At 41.6% G+C, this 13,934-nt stretch overlaps 1 protein-coding gene across 7 annotated transcripts in view; it reads left to right on the top strand.

Annotated features, from left to right (window-relative positions):
- The window catches only part of KIF16B (kinesin family member 16B), a 285,684-nt gene that overhangs the window by 175,011 nt on the left and 96,739 nt on the right, over positions 1 to 13,934 (top strand). For all 7 annotated transcript variants that reach the window (XR_006606297.1, XM_013057083.2, XM_004754198.3 and 4 more), the window contains exon 18: positions 13,406 to 13,459. Coding sequence is in view for 6 of the 7 variants with exons in the window: in XM_013057083.2 (XP_012912537.1) it covers positions 13,406 to 13,459 (54 nt within the window). In the remaining variant the exon portion in view is untranslated. The remainder of the gene's footprint in view (positions 1 to 13,405; positions 13,460 to 13,934) is intronic.

The raw sequence follows: 13,934 nt of genomic DNA, 5'->3' as shown, positions 1-13,934 counted from the left end.
ACTGTATATAATACTTGTAACATTCAAAATGTATGTTAATTGACTATGTCATCAGTAAGGCTTCAGGTCAACAGGAGGCTCTTAAGATTTTGGGGAGCGAAAAGTTAAACATTTTCAGCTGTGTGAGGGGTTGGTGCCCCACCCCCTGCTTTGCCAAGGGCCATCTTATTTTATTTTCCTTCCTGTCTCCCACCCTTCCCTGTTTCTGCCTTATGCTCTCCTTCCCCATTTCCTGCCTTCAATGGAAACAATAAATGTGTCACATTAGGGAGAAAGTAAGGAGACATCAGTCACAGGGTCATGTCCTATCCTGTGTTGAGCCTTCACCTCACTGTGGATGACTGACTGTAAGCTTCCAGAAAATGGGCACAGAAGCTAATTTGTTGTTCACTCAGTGCCCAGCATAGCACCTGGAACTTAACAGACATCTAATAAATATGAATGAAGTGAATTTATTTCCCCCCACTTAATTGTACCAGTGTACAAGGGGCTTAAGAACCGGAATCTGGTCATGGCTGACATACTGTTGATGGGATTTGCACCTTCAGGTGAGTCCATGGTCTCCGGGGCACGTCCTGGGAGAAAAGGTCATATTGCCTATGATTGCAGTACCCTGCTAGCTCTGCCCTTCTCCTCACTTCCCAGGACTGTATCTGTTCTTTATCTATTTTTCTCTTGCTGACCTTGAGTGTGGAAGTTTTATACATGTAGTTGGCAATATTTATGTTGCTGGTGGTTTGGTAGTTAGCCTGAGTTTCTTTGATGGTTATTTACAGTGTTTGTCTCTGCAGTTTATTTTATCGGGCTTTGCCATTTTTCAAAAGTTTGCTTTGCTGCATGGCTGATTTCTCCTCCAATTTTTGGTCTTCATTGTCTTGCTTTTTTATGGACCATTTACTAACTTTAAAGTTGCTGTAGAGTGCCTTAAATAGCTTGTTAAGATACAGTCTTGGAGAACATGTGATAAAAGCAACTGAAAGCAGTAGGCTTCTTCTCTCCATTAATGGAGATTAGTGTTAATTACTGACTTTTTCCTCCCTGTTTTCTTTTTTGTCCTTGAATGATATTCCACTGTGAGCCTCTTAAGGCGATGAGCTTCCTGTGTTTTCTGTTTCCAAAGTTTACAGAAATGCAATAATGAGCTACAGATGAGGTGTAGAATTAAAAAAAAAAAAACAAAAAACAGTCTGTCTTTATTTGCGTTATCTGAGGAGTGGGCTACATTTCTGCCTCCTTCATTTTATAATTGCACAGTCGAAAGCTGAACTATAAAGGTCACCTGAGGAAATGAGGCTTTTCCTACTGAAATGATGAATGGTGGTTATGGTCAAGGATGGAAGATAGCAGATTTCCTCTTCGTGCCTAATGACAGTATGGTTTTCCTTTGATGTAATGTATTGTATTACTTGAATACACACCATGAGCTGTTTGTAATTTGTTAGCTCATTTGATGAGAGCTTGTTGCTGGTTTAGTCAAGGGTTCTAGTTGTGAAGATCTGTTCTTGCTTCTGGCTCTTTGCCTATGCCGTTTCCTTCTCCTGAAACACTTGTCCGTTCATATGTTCACCAACTCCACATGTGGACAAAGCCTACATAGTCTCTAAGATCCCAGTTTAAATGTTGCTTCTTCATAAAGGCCTTACCACCTTCCACCCAATTTCATCTCCTTGACTGTTCACTCAGAGCATCCTCTGTCTTTCCTTTGTAGCCCTTGGAAGGTGATAATTTTGTCTCTTGGTCTATAGATTTAATGGTAAGTGAAAGGGTCTGACTTTCTTAATACTGTATCTCTGCTCCTCAGTAGGTGTTTGAGAAATCATTGTTGATTGGACAATTGAATGTGAATGAATTGTTGTGCCCTGATGAAGCAGTACCAACCCCTCCCTCTATCACAGACCATAATTCTGACCTTGAGTAGCCGTGCCCCCATCAGAGTAGCTATGTCCCCATTAGATGTTTAGTTCCCATTCGCAACCCCCATATCTGATGATCTACCCAGGTTAATCATCATTGTTGTTGGATAAAATGGAAATGAACCAGAGATTCACAGAAGCAAAAAGGAAGTAAAATGGTTGTTCTAATCACAGTAGATTAAGAAAAAATTTTGAAACAGGTAGTTTGTCTCATTATAAATTGAAATGCTTATTACAAAAAAGTAAAACATTCAGAAATGAATAAAGTAATCACAAGCATTCACAATCCTCCCACCAAAAAACGATGATTGGTTTACATTTGTAATATTTACTTATATTTATAATATGTATGTTTAACTGTACATTAGATATTATAATTATGCATTATAAAGATTACTTAAAAAAACAAATTTGGGGTGCCTGGGTGACTCATTCGGTTAAGCATTCGACTCTTGATTTCACCTCAGGTTGTGATGTCAGGGTTACGAGTTCAAGCCCCATGTTGGGCCACCTGCTGGGCATGGAGGCTACTTAAAAACAAAAAACCAAAACTGCGATCACACTTGGTATAAAGTTCTACATTCTGCTTTTTCATTTAACATTTTATTGTGAACTTTTCCCTATGCCATTGAAGACGAGTCTTCATTTCATTTTTTTTTTTTTTTTGAGATTTTATTTATTTATCTGAGAGGGAAAGACAGTGAGAGAGAGAGAGAGCACAACAGGGAGGAGAGGGAGAAGCAGACTCCCACAGAGCAGGGAGCCCGATGTGGGACTCCGTTCTAGGACCCCGGGATCATGACCTGAGCCGAAGGCAGACACTTAACCAACTGAGTCACCCAGGTGCCTCAAGTCTTCATTCTGTTTATATCATAAATGTAACTCTTGCTTAATCGTAAAGGGCTTTTGGAATGATTTCTAACCCCCTCCACGCACAGGTAAATTGTTGGTTACATTGCAATTAATCCACTTATATAAATCTTTGCTACTTTTTTTTCCTTTTGTCAGCTAAATCCACACCCCCTTGTTCTCTTTATTTGATGACAGCTGCTGCTCACATTAAAGCAACAAGGGAAAGAATAAAGAGATGTCAGAGAAATAAGGAAAGGAATGTTTGAGGGCCCAGACCATAAAAAGCATGACAGTGGAGAGCCAGGAGTGGGCGGACAGGCTGGGGGGAGGTACAACAGGTACACTGGGGACCTGTGCTCCCCCTAGCCCGAGACAGAGGCATGCACTGAAAGCATTGCTGGTTAGGTGTTTTAACATTTTGTCTTTCAGCAGGCAATATCAAAGGAGTACAAATGTGGAAAGCAGATTTGTAACGCCAGAGCTCTTCACTTCAGTGAAGGGAGAGGAGCTATGATGCATTTTAAGTCTTTTTCACATTGTCAGACCTCCCTGTGTGCTCTCTCTTTTCTCTCTGCTTACAAACAGGTACAGCTTTTCTTAAACTAACTTCTTGGGCTGCCCACTGTAGATCCCACCAAATTTTTTTTTTTTAAAGATTTTATTTATTTATTTGATAGAGAGAGATCACAAGTAGATGGAGAGGCAGGCAGAGAGAGAGAGAGAGATGGAAGCAGGCTCCCTGCTGAGCAGAGAGCCCGATGCGGGACTCTATTCCAGGACCCTGAGATCATGACCTGAGCCGAAGGCAGTGGCTTAACCCACTGAGCCACCCAGGCGCCCCCCACCAAATTTTTATATGTCAGGTACTATGGACCGTTCCAACAACATGTGATTGCTTACATTAATCATGGCACAATCAGATTCTAGAATTGCGTGGTATTAAACTATGTTAGACAGTTAATAGATAATGATCTGGGGACTTGTCAAAAATATTCGTTAAGAGGAACTATTACAAAATAAGCCATGTTGTTGGCCCCCATCTGTGTGTATATGTGTGTGGCTGGAAGGCTGAAGGTTGTATACCAGGATGGAATGAACAATCATGGTGATTGTATTGGTAAGTGTTTTACTTCCTTGAATTTTCTAGATTTGCTGCAGTTGATTAACTTTCATCTTGAGAAGGGTAGAAAGCACCAAAACTTGTTCTTTCTTAAGGCAAAGAGAGCTCTGCATTGACTGCCAGCGTCTCTTCCTTGCCTAGGTATTCTGTGACCAGGTAATTGGGGTCTGGCTCTGAGCCTTATGTCACTGACTTCAAAGCACTGTTCATGGCAGTCCTGGTTGAACACCTGCTATGTGCCTTGCAGAAGGCCCTTGGGATACACAGTCAATTAAGGCAGGTCTCTGTCCTCAAGGAGCCCTGGTGGGAGTTCTGTCTGCCCTCTGTGATCTATAGGGCCCTAAGTGGTTTGGGTCCTGGCTCCCTCTTGGGCCACAGTTGCTCTCGTACTATCACCATCTCCTGGTTCCATCTACTCGCCATGCTGGTTTTGCTGTGCTCAACAGCAGGCCACACATGTTGTCTCCTGTTTGTTGGCCTGGCTTCTCCCTCATGTTGACAGCAGATGCCTCCCCGTGGTCACTCCCTCCATTTAGCTCTCTCCTAAAGGTCTCCTTCACTCTCCATCCTCTCTCCTGGCTTCACTGTTTGCATAGCACTTATCACATACTATAGGCATTGTTAGGTAGCTGTCCTCCTCACTAGAATGGAGGGTTTGTAACAGCAGGGACTTGGTTCCTTTTGCTGAATCCACAGTGCCTAGGGCAGTGCCTGGCACCTGGATGCCATATTGAACAAATGAATTCTGTACTTGGTACTCAGTGCCTTGGGCTGAAGAGCCACAGGTTGGTGGGAGGAGACATCACTCACGAAGGTGCTCCCCAGAGTGTCAGCTTATAACTCTGACCTTCTGCCCCATGGTCTATCTTTTGGGTTTTATTTCTCACCGCTTCCCTTTATTTGTTCAGAGCAACAGCCAGACCTTCTCTTTACTGCTTCCTTTTGTTTGTATCTTTTGTCTTCCTGCTCCTGTTTTTCCTCCACTAGATTTTTCCCTGCTCACCACACTGTGCCCATTGTTATTCTGTCCATCTGTCTAGGCCCGGCTCGACAGCAGTTCCTTTGCAAGGCGTCCTCTCATCCCTGTAGCTATAAATGCTCTCCCTCCACCCCATCTCCTGGTAAAAATGGAACTTTCTTGGGTTCATCATGTTCTGTGTGATTGATATGCATGCATATTTTATTTCACTTGTAATCCACTCTTAAGAGGCAAAGGCACTTGATCTGTTTTGTATTGCCCTTGTACATAGTAGGTATTGACACAGGTTTCTTGGATAGGTGGCATGTGTGGCCGAATGGAGTGGCAGGAAAATCCCCTGCGCTATGCTATTCTGGTTTATCCAACACACAGAGAGGTACATCTTGGAATAATGAATTGTTAACTACTGGAAGGCTGTTTCTAAGGTAAAAGTTACCAGGGTTCAGCTGTGGAGGTGAGGTGGAATTTCAGAGTTGAAGAAAGAATGGAGGAGGAGGGGCGCCTGGGTGGTTCATTTGGTTAAGTGTCTGTTTTTCACTCAGGTCATGATCCCAGGATCCTGGGATCCAGCCTGGCAGCCCAGCATTGGGCTCCTTGCTCAGCGGGGAGTCCGCTTCTCCACTGTCTCCCTCTGCACCACTCCCTGCTTGTGCTGTTCTCTCTAACGAATAAACAAATATTTTTTTTTAAAAAGGAGGAGGAGTAGGAAGAGGCAGACTTTATTCCTGGTTCCTCTAAAGTAGAGGTCATCTTGGGCCTCTCTCTAATAATCTCTGGGCCTCAGTCTCCTGGCCTGTAAAATAGTAGGAGGGCCGGGCAAAGTGTTGGGGTGTGTGCCAAGTAGAATGCATGATCTCTTGATGTATAGTGGTAACTGCCTGTGATCTTGCAGCTCGATCAGACAGGTCTCCTGGGCTTAACATGTGGTCCCGGCTGCCTTTATTGGAGGACGTTATACCACTGTTATGGGAAATATGCTGGGGTGAAATCTACTTAAAACACTTATGGTATTGAATTTTACTATTGTTTTTTAAGCAATCTTTGTTTCTTTGAGCACTTTCCATTTGCAATACAAAAGGCTTAAGACTGGCTCCTGAAAGTCTTTACTGAGTACTTTCTAGACTAGGGCTTTGAAAGTTCATTAGAAAATCGAGTACTAGGGATATTTTTGTTATAAACTCAGACTTTTAACTATAAGGGGTTTAATTTCACTACTTCCACGATTCAGTTGCATCGTGAGACCTTCATTTTGATATATGCACCTTGAATCACAGTTGTATGTTAAGTCCGATAACCTGCCGTGTTGTGCAATGGTGGGGGGTGGGGGTTGGAAAGAAAGGGAAGTGAGGAGGGAGTGGTGCACTGATTCCACTGTCTCTACAAAGCAGCTACTCTCAGATTTCCAATAAAAGTTTCTAATGACGTACACAGGAAAGACCTCAGAGCCTTTCCATGAAGAGACAGGATCTGAATGGATGGCCAGGTTATTCCTTTCATGCATTTCCCTGTACTTACGTGGGATTGTCTCTGGTTTCTGCTCAGCCTTTAAAGAACATCTAGAATGTCAGGAAGATAATTGGATAGAACCTGCGCAAACTCCAGCATGAAAATCCAAACTTCCTCTTCAGTCTTTAAGATCCCCCAGTCTCCTTGGGAGTTTGCTCATTTATAAGGTGGTTTGAAACAGGTTGGAATTTCCTGAGGGGGCTAGGGTGGTTACGTAAGAACATCAGCCATTCTGGTCTGACCATTACAGAACCCACTGTTGTGGAAACCTAATCCCTTGCAAAGGATCAGGGAGAAGTGAACCATCTGGCCTGGAGTTCTGGTCTTTTCTAACCGCTTTCCATATGACCCTTACCAGAATCTGCGCCATGGACTACCGCCACCCATTCCGGGTTACAGGCCCCAGGTCTTTAAACAATGACATGTACTTGATTAGAACGCAGCTACATAATTCACAGAGTTCAGTGCATAATATAAACCTGGGGTCTCTTGTTCAAATAGTGAGCATTGCAAGATGGCGGCAGTAGACAGTGAATGCAGGGCCCTGTGCGCCCTTGCAGGTTGCACATGCACGCGGTTATCTCTATATTTAATTGGAACCTAAAAATCAGGTGGAAAAAATTCTGGCTTATCCAGTGCCTGAGGATTTCCCCTTCATCTGTTCACATACCCTTGGAGAATATCTGTGTGGAGAATGTGGAGACTGCCTTGCCTTCAGCTCACCTCTCCTGTCAGGTGACTGCCTTCTAGTTGTACTGGAGTCTGAGGCTCAGTCTCCGCTGCCCTCCACACCCGCCCCCCCCCCCCAACAACTGCCAGCTTCAGTGTTGGCTGGACTTGCGTAGCTGTTTTCCTCCTTTTCAAACGTGAAATGACATCAAAGGTACAAAACTAATCACCATTGGCACAACATAAGGGCTCGAATATTTATGCTTTCAGTTCATTTAGATTTTTCTTTTCTTCTTTCTTTTTTTGATAATCACAGTCTCACTTTCAAAGTCATGGTGCGAACTGAGAAATTCCCACCCCCTTGCTTTTTCATTGCCGATGATAACAGGAATATAAATCACAAGATGTGCAATTATACCTAAAAATGCTAGATGTCTCTTAATGCAAAAAAAAAAAAAAAAGAGGCTGTTTCTCATAAAAATAGATTGCATGCTATGCTTTTTTGTTGGACCTACCACAGTATATGTACTTCCAAATGTCATTTTAAAATGCTAAAAACAGCTGCAAAAATCACATCCTTTTGTGGCTTTCCTTTTAATTGTAACATTTAGGAAATTAGCATTTAGGGCCAAGATAATTCCAGTAAAATAAGATAGTGAATTATACTTTTTTAAAATGAAGCCACATTAAAATACAATTACAGTTGATATTCTTTTCTTGATACTAACACATTCACATTTATATTTTATAATTTATTGAGGTTTGCTATTTGAAATAATTATCATTGATTAAGGAAAGAGGTGCATTTTTTAAAGTATGATTAGTAAATATGTAATATTTAATGGAAATCATACAGTACCAGCAACAGCCAATATCACCTCATATTTTAAAACACAGTTCTTGACTTTCTAATTATGAGTCTCTCCTCAGAATGGTTGGGACTTGGTTTTAAGTTAAGAGCGAGTATCTTATATATTTTTTTGACTCTTATTTTTTAGGAAATGCAAGTCATCAGTTATTGCAGACATAATGCTTTTGGTAGAAAACAGTCCAGATTTTTCCTTTTTTAGTAATAGGCCATAGAAATGAACCCATACTTCTTCATTAATAATTAAAATGGGAATGTGTCTCTGATTTCTTGACTCAGAACCTCCATGTCATTAGATGCCACTCTTCAGGAGTGGTCAGAGCTGTGACCTCATACAACTAAGATTGACAATCGCCACTGGTACCAGTACTTTTCCTTCTCTCATCACAATCAAATGTTCCAAAATGAAAACTTCAAACGAGGAAGAGTCAGGGACCTCATCAGCCCAGAGACTCAGCTGCCCTCAGACACCCTTCCTGTGCCCTGCAGAGCACTCTGATCTGTTCACTATGGCACCTGGCTCTCCCACTCTTTGCCTATCCTTACTGTTGTCATCTGCTTACCTTCTAAGTGTCGCCATCTTTTTCAGTCCTGCTGTTATCTTGGGTGATTCCATGTGGATACTCATAGTTACATTAGTGAATTCACGTCTTGAGCTTGGAGACTTCATGGATTTTTCACTTTCACCTGCAAGCCTTGCCTTGTCTTCACTTACTTCTCTGTCCAGCCAAGTTTTCATCCCCAACACTTAAGCCATCCTCTTCCCAAATGCTCAGATGGTCCCTTGGTTTTCTTCACTTGTCAAAGAGACCCAGCTGGGTCCACTAAACTATCTCCTTGCCCTGAACCTGTATCCAATATCTCAGCTCAATGCTATAAGAGAAAGTCACATCAACACAGAGATTGCTGTCTCTGTAAATTATCAGTCTCTAAACTTGAATGATGCCCACTGACCCCCTATTGCTTTTTGTTCTTATCAGTTCTCTTGCCTGCTGTCCTCTTTGTCTATTACCAATAATCTTCATGTTCTTTATGCGTCTAACACACCACCCTTCCTCTAGCAGAGAACCTTGCTTCTGACATCACAGACAATACAGAAGTCTAAGAGTAAAATACTGTTTTTCAATACAATACATCACAGACAATAAAAAGTTCTGAGAGAAAAATCCCAACGGCTGAATTGCTCTCGTCTTCCCCTACCTGTACTTTGGATGCTGTAGGATTCATAGCTAATATTTATTAACTGCTAAGTGCTCATTATATACTTTCATGGGATCCTCCACTTATCAAGGACCAGGATTATTCTTGAGTCTAGTTCCTGATGGGGAAATTGAGGCTTAGAGAGGTTGAGAGCCAGGATTTGATAGACTTCTGGGATAGACTAATTCCAGAGCCCATGCTCTTAGCTATTGTTCTGTCCTCTTCTTCTTATGCCAGCTCAGGGACGCTGTCCCCAGTTTTTTATATCCTCTCTCTTCTGGCTTGTTTATACTAGGGTTTAAATATATACTAGTCTCTTCTAGCTATTAAAATAAGCACCCATTCTCCTAAACTACTACAGCCCCCCTTCATAACTAAAATACTGAGAAAGCTTTCTACTTTCCTCCCATTCAGCCCTCAGTCCACTGTAGTTTGGCCCCAACCCAACAAAGCTCACTCCAAGTTTACCATTGACCTCCATGTTGCTAAGTTCAGTGAGTTCTATTTGGGCCCTATCTTACTTGACTTTCCACAAGCATTTCATACTACTGCTCCCCTTCCCCTTTGCTTTCCACTGCCTACCCTTTCTTGACCTTCTCTCTGTGTCTTTAACTGTTCCCTTGCCTTGTTCTCTGCTGATCACTGTAGTATCTGTGGTCTTCCAGACTTTACACTAAGCTTCCTTAATTCTCATTCTGTACGTACATCCTGGGTAACCTCATCCACTCTTGTGGTTTCAGTTCTGGTCTGGATGCTGGTGAATCCCAAGTCTGTATTACCTCCTTGATGAGGGCCTGAGAGCTAGATCTTTGTATGTATCTTCCTTCCTCTTGATGTCTCTATTTGGATGACCCTCTGGAATCATTAGATTCGACAGATATAAAATTGAGCTTAACTTAGTGAAGGCGGGATGGGGAAGAGATTAAATTGTGGGCTCTAGAGTCGAGGTTGATTCTGCATTTACTAGCAATAGGGCCATTTCTGACATTTAAAATGGGATAATGATGGCACCTACCTCCCAGGGCCATTATAAGAGTTAAATGCAAAGTCCCTAGAACCAGGGTACAGAATGAATCTTCAGTGAATGTTAGCTACAACTCTTGTCTTTGCCACTGGGAGCACTAGCACTAGTGTAGCTACTATTGCTACTTCTGCCGCTCCCACTGGCTCTGTTCCCAGTGCACCTCTTCATCCCAGTGGATTCTACCAATGAGAGGCAACACTAGAGTACCTAATATGTGCTGGTGCCCTACATACTCTGTATTACCTCATTGGATCCTGGTTATAACCCTTTGAGATAGGGCTTATTATTTTCTTCAGTTTCCATCAAAATTAAGTGCTCAAGGTTAAATAACTAATACATGGTCTCCCAGTCACTAGAATTTGTGTTTAGACCTGCAGACCTTTTCACTCATCCTCTTGGTAACTAGGTTCTGCCCTCCCACCTCCTTTGTAGCCTGGCCAGAGACCTAAGGGGGGATCTTGTAACTCTTCCTTTCTCATCACATCCCCTAAGTTCTGTCAGCTTGACCTCCTGAAGATCAGAGATCTCTTTATCCCAGTTATGCTAGGTCTTGCCTCCATCAGCTCTCATTCATGTGACTACAATGGCCTCCTAGTTCTTGGCTTCCTGTATTGCTCCCTTCCTGTCTGTTCTCTGTGGAACACCAGGCCTCTGTGTTCTTTGACAACCCTGTTCCAAGGTCCTTTTCTGACATCATCTTGAGGATCAAGTTCAGAGCCCTTAATATAACTTCTAAGGCTCCTCACCATCTAGCTTCTGTTGTCCTGTTAAGCTTTGTGTCTTGTCACTTCCCCCCCATAGAAGGCCAAGATCTGGTTTTATTGAGCTTCTCTGTCATGCTCGAAGAAGAAGGGCACAGCTTAGGTTAAGGTTTCCTCAGGAAGCTTGCCTTGATCCTAGGTACTACCAAATTCTGGGATCAGTATTCCATTCCATATGTGATTAACGCTGTGTCCTTCCTCAGTCCTGGCTTGCAACTCATTGGGTGCTCACTTCTATTTATTGACTATCACAGACTGGGAGTACCGTGTCACCCTTATAGACTGCTGCATCCCCGGAGCCCCTCCATGCCTGATGCCATGCTCAATTAAAAAAAATAAATAAAGGTTCCCAGAGCATCACATTAGAGATGAAGATATCAAAATGCACATTTTTGTGACCTCCTTAGGCCACACAGCTCACTCGTGATAGTCTTAGTGGTCAGCAGCCCAGATATGAATAACCACACTTGGATTCAAGTTCTCCCTATGCTACTTACTTGTGTTAAGCCTCAGTTTTTTGTGTAAAATAGGGATGAGAAACATGTCAACCTAGCAGGGTTGGGAGAACAGAGTGAGGGTATTGCCTGCTAAGAACCCCGCCCAGCACCGGCCCCTTGTAAAAACAGTCCTCAGCGACAGGATTTCATTTGAACCCAGGTCTCCCAACTCTCAGAGGAGCATTTGGCTTATGACCACGTGCCTGTGACATTGTCAGAGCAGGATGTGCTTGTGGTTATATGAGGTGTGCATAGAAAGTAAAAGCAAAAACTAAAGTCAATTCTGTTAGGGAAGTTCTCTGGTCTTGAAAGTATTTGATCTAGTGATGCCTTTTGACTATGTAAACATTTCTAGAAAGCCTAGACTGCACTGAAGTCTAAAGAGGTATTTACTATAAAATATTTCCAAAGTTCTCTTTATTATTGTATAAAAGAGAATAATCTTATACTAACTTTAATGAAACCTTATCCTTACTTAGCATAATGACATACATGCTGAGCTTGGGGATTGGCAAATACCTTTCATAAACATTTATGTGATTGTTTTCTCATGGATGGCAATGCCTATAATCTGTAGATTATTTTCATTTGATAGTAGGATAGTTATAAATGACAAGTTTCAGTAAAGGATTTAGTTCTTTTATTGCATGTCACAAATCTGAGCATTGCTTATGAGTTAAATGACAGTGTTTTGGAAGTAGGCTGCCCTGGGTTCAAATCCAGGCTTCACCACATCTCACCATTATGACCTTTGATAAGCTCCTTTGCATATGTGAGCTCTGGGTTCCTCATCTGTGTAATGGAGATACTATTTGTTATTGTTAGGATTTGCTGGGAAGACTAAGTAAGATAACATGGATAAACGCTCAGCACAGCATGCAGGTCGGCTTACAACAGCCACCAGATATCTTCCGCTCAATATTAGTCCAAATGAAGTGCGTAACACATCTAACTGAAATATTTGTTGGCACCTTGTAAAGCGAACTTTGGCCAATCTGCCTTTGCCCATTATATGGGAAAGTTGGTGATCAGTTTTTCCCTAGTCAGCTTTCTGGGTGTACCTGGCATTTACCGTAATGGGAACATGTGTGAGTTTAAGAATTACCATTCATGCTATTTAAGAAGAAGTATGAACTCTTGGTTAAGTCTAGTATTTGAGAAGAAATCAATTTCTGTTATCAATATTTTAGCAAGTTGTTTTAAAATTCCCGGTGACTAGCCCACTTTATTTTGCTCTCACTGTGGTAAATCCATTCACAAGCTATGTAGTTCCCAAGAACTTGTATCCTAGAACTACTGGTCATAGGAGGATCCTGATGAACCTGCCTACAGTAGAACCATGTACCAAGTAGTAAAACTATGGATCTGACCACTGTCCCAGTTATTACTGGTACTCATTTTTAGTGCTGCCATTGCAATGGAAGTGTGCAAACATCACACAGCTTACTCTTTGGAGTCTTTGCTTTGAGAAATTATTGGGAAATGTGATATGTATAAAACGCCATTTCAATGTGTGTATGTCTATTGGCTTTTAAGTACCTTACTGCTTTTTTCCTGATGTTTCCCCCAGTTAATTCTTTTCTTAATTGATGTCTGTGCTCTCTCCCTCTCTCTCTACCTCCCTGGCAGTCTTTTCCCTATAAAAGGACCCATCTGTCTAAGGTAGAGATTCTCCATTTTTATATACACTCATCAGTGATTAAGCTGCATAGACTAGACATGCTTATCATTCAGAAGTTTCTTTAACCCTGCTTTTTCAATACAATGGTGCTTTGTTTGTTTTCCTTCAAGTAAAATATGTTCTTTTCAGCCTCAATGCAAGCACCCAAATGTATGTCTAATTTCTAATCATAGTCATAGAGTGAAGAAAACATTTTAAACTTGCTAATCCATCATAATTAAAAATAATGCTTAAAAAATGGATGCTCCTTATAATATGCAACTATATACAGAGAATAAGAGAGAGAAAAACTCTTTCAGAAAAGTGACTCATTTTCATTTGTTTTCTCTTATTAGACTTGAATTTGAGCGGCAACAGCGTGAAGAACTTGAAAAATTAGAAAGTAAAAGGTAAGCCACTTGGGATACCAGTTTTAACACTACTGTAGTCTGTGGATTCTCACATTAATCTTCCAGACAGAGTTTTTTAGGGTCTCTTTCAGGACCTCCCTCTGATTCTGTGTCAAGTATTTACATGTTTAATGACTGCAGGTCATTCTTCTAGCTGGTTCATTTTACTGCATGTTTGAATTTTCAAATAGTACATCTTCAAATACTCATGAGAAAAGGAATAGAGTCAGTAGGCAAATGTCACGCACTTGTTAAATTTAATGCTCCATGTATGCACTTGTTTATTTCTAATTCAAAAGGCTGTCCTCCTTAGTAATATCGCCTGAGGTTTTAAAAAACCCAAAGAATGACAATTCCCTGTCCTTATGCCTCTTCCCCTTTTAAACATTTTTGCTTATGTTGTTTGGCCATTTGTATTTCCCTTCTGTAATTTGCTTCTTTATATTTTTTTTTGCTCACTTTTCTCGTGTGTGTG

Source organism: Mustela putorius, unplaced genomic scaffold (assembly GCF_011764305.1).
Source record: "Mustela putorius furo isolate JIRA1106 unplaced genomic scaffold, ASM1176430v1.1 tig00000253_pilon_pilon_pilon, whole genome shotgun sequence".
NCBI classification, from domain to species: domain Eukaryota; kingdom Metazoa; phylum Chordata; class Mammalia; order Carnivora; family Mustelidae; genus Mustela; species Mustela putorius.
This window is presented reverse-complemented; position numbering and strand designations above follow the sequence as displayed.